This window comes from Callorhinchus milii, unplaced genomic scaffold (genome assembly GCF_018977255.1).
Source record: "Callorhinchus milii isolate IMCB2004 unplaced genomic scaffold, IMCB_Cmil_1.0 Scaffold7, whole genome shotgun sequence".
NCBI classification, from domain to species: Eukaryota; Metazoa; Chordata; class Chondrichthyes; order Chimaeriformes; family Callorhinchidae; genus Callorhinchus; species Callorhinchus milii.
The window spans coordinates 18,641,938-18,649,282 of record NW_024704748.1 but is presented as its reverse complement, the minus strand read 5'-3'; the positions used below and the strand labels follow the sequence as shown (position 1 = coordinate 18,649,282).

The 7,345-nt window shown below is 36.9% G+C and overlaps 1 protein-coding gene across 1 annotated transcript in view; it reads right to left on the bottom strand.

Annotated features, from left to right (window-relative positions):
* Positions 1-631: 631 nt before the first annotated feature.
* pcdh15b (protocadherin-related 15b) overlaps positions 632-7,345 on the bottom strand; it is a 166,029-nt gene continuing 159,315 nt past the window's right edge. The window contains exons 34-38 of the mRNA XM_042336845.1: positions 6,637-6,658; positions 6,433-6,471; positions 6,169-6,242; positions 4,848-4,983; positions 632-2,785 (exon numbers count right to left, since the gene is read on the bottom strand). Of these exons, the coding sequence (XP_042192779.1) occupies positions 632-2,785; positions 4,848-4,983; positions 6,169-6,242; positions 6,433-6,471; positions 6,637-6,658 (2,425 nt within the window). The remainder of the gene's footprint in view (positions 2,786-4,847; positions 4,984-6,168; positions 6,243-6,432; positions 6,472-6,636; positions 6,659-7,345) is intronic.

Genomic DNA, 7,345 nt, shown 5'->3' with positions numbered 1-7,345 from the left:
GTTTGGAGTGAGTATCAGCCGGCTACTTGACCTGACCCTGTGGTGGCCACACATGCACACTAACAGTGAAGGATACTGCACAGAGGTATGAGGAGCAGGAGCCCTGGCTGGTTTTACCCTCTACAATCCATGGAAAATCATGGTCAATTTAGCCTCCGCATGCAGCCAAAGCTGAGACCAGTAGATTTAACACAAACTATGATTGAAACCAGTGAGCTCCTCTAACTCCTGCACCATCAGAACTGCCTTCTTATTTTTTTAAATACAAATGGTCTTAAAGGCTAAGACTAGGAGAGGGCTAAGTGGAATTTGGGCTCCCAGCTGCTGAAATAAATGTATCACACAATATAAGAAAGCTTACTTAATGATGAAAAACTAGTTGAGTGAAAAATAAAATCCAACCCAAAATTTGGATCCTCTTTGATTATTTAAAGCATTAATTCTAATAGCTTCTTAGTATTAGAAAACACACATTATAAACTCATTGGACAAAAAAATCCCAACAAGCAATGTATATCATAAATTGATTGAAAAAACACAGCAAACAGTTTCACAAACTCAATCAATTGAAAACTCCACAGCAAACGTCAAAATCTATTCTCAAAAATTGTTTTTGAACCTTCCATTCCTTTTATAATGATGTCACTGTGTCCTGAATACTTTCCGCTTCTGATATTTCTTCATCTAGTCCTTCATTGTCCTCTGTTGATTCTTGCAAGCCTTCTCCAACACTGCTGGATTCATTATATTCTGAAGATGTTCCTTTGCTTAAACTTCCACTCTTTCTACTTACTTTGCTCATTCTGTTACTTCTCTCAGAATAACCCGAGATCTCGCTTTGATTAGAATCTGCCACACTTGTCAAACTATGTCTCAAGCTACTTCTATCACTGATTCTGGAGAGTTCAGTATTGTCACTATAATTGCTCTTCAAGCTTTTTAACCTGCTTTTGCTGAATGCGCTACTAATAGTTGTTTGCTGTGAAACTGGTGCTTGACTGACATCATCACTGTCATTGTAATCTGACTGATCACTGTTTGTTCTCCTCATACTATTTCCAACACTGTCACTCTGTGCATCTGTCAATTTACTATACCTGCTCTCACTCCTATTGGTACTGTTTTGACTGATTGATGTTCCAAATTTTGTTCCATCGCTACTGTTCCCAGACTCTTCCTCTTCCTGACTTATAAATGCATTGATTTTACTTTCACTGTCTTCATTCCCTTCAGATGTGATGTCTTCAGACATGAATTCTTCATCGGATTCCTCCTGAATTGCTTCAAATTCACTGGCAGATGTTGACACTTTCGACATGTAACTTTGACTTTCCTCAGTGACAGATGTTGATTTTCTTACACTTGGTCCACTCCCTGATAAAGACCCACGTGAACTACTACGTCCCATTGTGACATCTGTTTCCCTGCTAGCTGTGTTTGTCTGAGTTGACAGGCTGGACTTTCCTTGAGAACTATCTACATTTGATGTTTGCTGACTGGCCTCACTGTCTATGGAACTATCTGACATTCCTGTTCTTTCTGTTGCTATTGACGTACTCCTACTGATAACACTCCCTTTGCTAAATGTACTTGACCTAGTTTTTGATTCTGTTGTTCTGCTATTACCACCATCTCCTTCAGATTCATCAGATATTTCCTCAGCATTGGATTCGATTCTGCCCGACACTATCGATACTGAATCTTGACCTTCTGTAACAGAAGCTCTATTCTGTGAACTCTGTCCACTTCCAGAACTAGATTTATCAGAGATTTCACTTTTTGATTCTTCATCAGAATCTGCACCTTCTGAAGTACCACCATCCTCTGATTCTGCTTCTCCTGCATCAGAGTCAATCTTTGACTTGGCCTCGTCTTCCGTTCCAACTGATTCATCATCTTTTTCTTCATCAGAGTCTACTGTACTTTCATTGGTTTCATCCTGATCCAGTGTCACTTTAAGATAGGCTTTTTCTTCAGTCTGTGACTGTTGGGTGCTACTTCTTTGTGACTGGTCATCTCCTGTCGTTTTGGAGGAATCCCGTCTCTTCTCCGATCCATCACTATCGTCCTCAGAGGTTGCACTTGTTTCCTGATCACTCTCTGCAGTGACATTAATCGCAACTTTTGACTTCTTTTGTTCCTTTTCTGATTCACTGCTCCCCTTAGTTTGGGACCCTTCCTCCAGTTCACTCTCAGCAGCTGAACTTTTACTAATAGAACCCTGTGATTTACGCCTGGATTTTAACTGTTTGGAGATGTTGATATGCTTCAGCACTTTGCCCAGCTTTCTTTTCTCTGTTGGCTTATCTTTGATTGACTTCTGAACAGAATTTCCATTGACCACACTTCCTGAAGATGTACTCGTTACACTCTCTTGGCTATCCACACGACGTGCAGACACAAGTTTGGCATAACTGGAATCTTTGGTGCTTGCTTTTACCCTCTGAAGTATCATAGGAAATATTTTTGCCTTTTTCCATGGAGAGTGAAAAGCAATGGGAGTTCCCACTTGTTGCTCTCCATCCATCTGTTGTTCAAATGTCACACCACTTGGCGCTAGTTTGCTAATCTGTAACACACTCTTCACCTTTTTCTTTCCTTCTCCTTCACGTACAATTCCTTGCACAGCTTCATCTGCAACCACTGAGGCACCCGCCAACTCTGCAGTTCCTTCTGAAGCTCCAGTGGGATCTATTGCCTCGCTACTCGACATCCCTGTCTCTGCCTGATCTCCAGCTTCCTGAATCCTACTCTTTCTAACAGGACCTTTCCTTGGATCCACTCCCTGGAATTATGAAAATGGAACCAAATTAAACATCGCTTGCAATACAGTGAAATTCGATTAATTGAATATTAGATGATTGAATAGTTCAGTCACAAGAGTTACTGTTTGACATTTCTGATTGACCTGCATTACTTAATTCATCGTAATTTCAACCCCAGTGTTTTTCTTAATATTTGAATTTAAAAATTCTGCCTTACCTGGTGTGTGCTGAGCGTAAACATACTTCTGGTAGTAGAATGTTTTATTGTTTGCCTGAGGCAATGAGTTGTCTGTGCAATAAGAGCACAGATACACAGTAGGAGGTTACATCTTAGGGGAAAGTACACTACCAGATTAACTGAGAGATTGTTTGAAAGGAAACGTCAGCTTTGCTGGAGTGGAGGGGAACTCTACACATGTAATTAATGTAAAACTCACAGTGTCACACCACCTGGTGCTAAATACTGCAGCACATAAGCGTGCTTAAGGAAATGTTTCTACTAATTAAATACAGACATAGTACAAGAAGAATGAGAAAATAACCAATTTTAGAATAGGCTGAATCATGATCGCACAATTTATTGGACTATTAGATTGAGATTTTGACAAACAATAGAACTGATACTGTATAAAAAAAGCAATTCAAAAGCAAGAGAAGAGCAATAATCCAGGTTAACAGGTGTTTATAAATCAAAATCCATATTTAACAAATTATACCGAATTATTTGAACGAGTAGTACCAAGCTCTTGAAACTAAAATGAATATAAATCGCATAATAAAGTTGGCTAAATAATAGCAACAACAAGTATTGTTCAATGAGAGTAATTAGACAGCAGTGCATCTCAAAGGTCTTTGTTGAGTCCTCCTGTTCTCAATGTTTGTTGATGGTGTTGATGAAGGTATTAGACATATGCAAACAATACCAGATTGTGTGTGAAAAAAGACATTTAAATTAAAGGAGTAAAACTGAATTAAACCAATAGATGATTAGGAGGTGGATAGATGAATCACAAGTAGTATTTTGGCAAATGCAAGTTACTGAAACTCACAAGTATATTTCCCAAAATAAGTTTATATCATTAAATTAGGGAAGATGTCAACTCAGCGTAACAAATGATCAAACACTGACAGTGTTGTGACAAGCATGTTTTGCAGTAGTTGCAAGTATACAGTGTCCAAAAAGTCATGAAGCTACCTTATTGTCTTAAAAAAATCTAAAATATCATCATTTCTTTAAGACTTATTAGATGTTGTAATGTTATCACAACTTTTTGGTCTTTCCATACATATAAAAGGTTGGGATATATTTTTAAAAAGTAATATAAATGTATCGGAGAATGGCAGCAAAAATAATTCCAGATTTCAAATCACTGAACTATGAAGGGAGACAAAGAAAACTAGATTCATTGTAAGAGAAAATAAAATGTATTTAAGCCTAACGTAGATAGTTACTTTGTGCAAAGATACGATAGTAGAACCAGAAGATATGACTATAAACTGAGGAATCCCTGAGGCAAACCTATTTAATGAGCCAATCGCTCATACCAAGAGTTGAATATTGTTACAGCAAATGTTGACTCAGTATAATTGGACCGATTCCCAATTTGCCGGATATTGCTTTAAGATAAGAACCACATACATGAAAGTTGTCTGGTTGGACTCTGAAACAGAAGTTGGCTGATGGCATTAGCTGGAAAGGCCTCTCTCATTACTCCTTTCTTATGTCCTATATTACAAGAGCATATAGCCACACTGAACATCATCTACCACATGGAAGACATTGGGGCATCCAAGGCTGATGCTTTGTGTGCCTATATTCTGCTGATCAGATTTGGCTGGTAATGGAAAACTGCTCTTGAATTAAATCAATACTGGTTTAATTGGTAATATATATCAATACTTAAGAATGCAAGCATGGATGCAAAGAAAAAAATAGTCATTATTATAAATATAAAATTAAGTGGTTCTCATTGTTTTGCATATCTTGCACAATGGTTGTTGCTTTGGGGCGAGAAGTTAAAATTATTCTTCATTTATGAAATCCTGCAAAAAAAAACACCAAAATAAAAACAATAAATTTACCTCTGGACCTGCGTTAGATCCATCTGGACTGTAATAGTAGCCTCCATCATCTTCCATTATTACCTCTCCAAATTCATCGTACATACCAGATGGAGAGATTAATCTACGACGACTTCCATACTGTGGCACTTCATACCTAGATCCAGATTAGAAGTTGAATGTAATTATTTTGTGCTTCAACACACTTTTTTCTTCTTGAAGATCATGATTCACGTAGGAATCCTTTACATAGGCCAAGTCACCATTACTCATGACTGAGGTTGACCTTGTCAATTACTCATATCAACAATTTCCAATTGGTAACCTTAAATAGTGATTAGGAATGGGAACCCTCATGGATAAAATCATCTGACTGGTTATTTTAGCAATTAATAGCTGGATTATAATTTTGGCAATTGCTCCAACAATTTCTGCCATTTCAATGGTCATTTGATGTAGATAAGTGGCTTTTGGTATGGTGGGGCAGACCAGTCCGGGGATGTGTAGCAAGCCGAAGGTGCTGAGAGGAGAGAGTGGATGGGTCGATTTCCTCTTTCCTCTTTCACTCCCATATATCAAGCATCAACTCTATTCCTGTGTCCTGAATGGATAATACTTCATATAGTATGATTGATTTACCCTTGTAGTTTATAACATTTTGCTTTCACTTTCAAATACAGATTAGCATTCTGAAAATGAAAGACACTGTAATTGAAGTTTTATTATCTGTAATAAATACAATCCATGGACAGAATTCTTCATTTATATGGTGGAAGCAACGTGCATGGCCCAAATGCAAAATCTTGCAGGTGCAAAGCAGAGACAATCAATATTCTGTCTTCTTAATAGGTGGCAAGATATTAGCGACCAAACTCATACTTTGCCCTGGTTGACTTATTGGAATCAGCAACAATGGAAACATAGGATCACAGGCAGAGTAGACAAGAGAAAAAAAATGCCCAACTCTTCAAATTTTTTTGCAAATAAAGTAAAATCTATCACATTAACAGTATCATCAGTTTTTCAAAGTCACCTTCAAAGTAAAAAATATCTTTTACTTTCATTAAGCACTTCAGCCTATCGCTTGGTATGTAATCAATGCAATAGCCATTTGTTTCCTTTGACACTCAACACACGAAAATTATGGCTTCATGGTAACGTGAGAATAGAATTACTTAATTTGAAATGATCTGTAATGAATTGTACAGCTTTGCCCTACATTTATTATACATGCATGGAATCACACTGTCTTGCTCAAATCTCCACTAGTACAGTCCTGTAAAGATAAACTTTACACACCAGTTAACATTTTTAAAAAGAAACTACACAGAACAGTGCTTACCCAGGCTCATAATTGTAGTAATCCTGTGCGTAGTACTCCTGGCCAGGATCAATGCCAGATTCCATGGAGAGTTCCTATTGTTAAGATAAGCAACATAATGAACTCTAGATTCATATGTAGCTGAAATAATATTTTATTAACAGCAATACAAATCTAATTCCAGAAGAGAATCATAAGAAAAGGTATTTTTTTTCCTGAATAGAGCTATGCAGGTAGTCATTCAGGAAGATTTTGATCAGTTTATGTGTTAACAGACAATTGTACCTCAGGTCTGAGCAGCGAAGGCCTCAGTAATTGCTGTTGCTGGCAAACAATTGTAGAGAGAAAGAGAGAGAGAAAAGCAAAGAGCAGCAGATTGTAAATAAGCAAATATCGAGTTTCCATTGAAATAGTTTTAAAGCACGCTGATTTAAAGACAGGAAAATGTAAAGGAGAATAATGCAACTGCAAAAACAGGGGCATTCTTACCTCTTGTTGTCCATATCCTCTCCTGCAAACAATTATATAAAAATTATAATAGGTTTCAAAGTTTGGTGTCCAAGTTTCATTTGAAACAAACCAGAAAGCGTACTGCATCTAATAATTAAAAACCTTGTCATACTTGGTTACAATTACATGTACTACTAAAATGAGGGTTTAATTTCACCGAATGAATAACAATTTCCAGCCTTTTACTCAGCAAAGAGAATACCGGAGTTTGGGCATTCTAAATTAGGATTTATGTCCCCAACCTAACTACATTACATCTAAAGTTGTGAAATCCATTAACAGGATTGAAATTGTTTTCAAATTAGATAGTATCATTCTCCGTATGACACTTATTGCTGAGTATAAGTAGCTTTTTTGCATTTGTACTGAACTATTGCATATATCCTGATCTTAATACATTATTCACATTGCAGACTTGAAGAACACACTGATTTTTAGGGGAATACTGGACTGTTCATATACAATATAAAAGTATCTAGGAATGATATTAAGGGATGACATTTTTAAAAACAGTAAGAATAAAGAACTAATAGGCATAAATAAGTAATTCTAGCAAAGGAGACAATTTAACTTTGTGTTGAGTGATAGGACAGGTTTAGGGCTGCAATAAGCTATTAAATGCTTACAAAGAATGATCCAACACAGCACATTGCTAGAAAGTGAACATTGGATGGTGTTCCTTGTAATA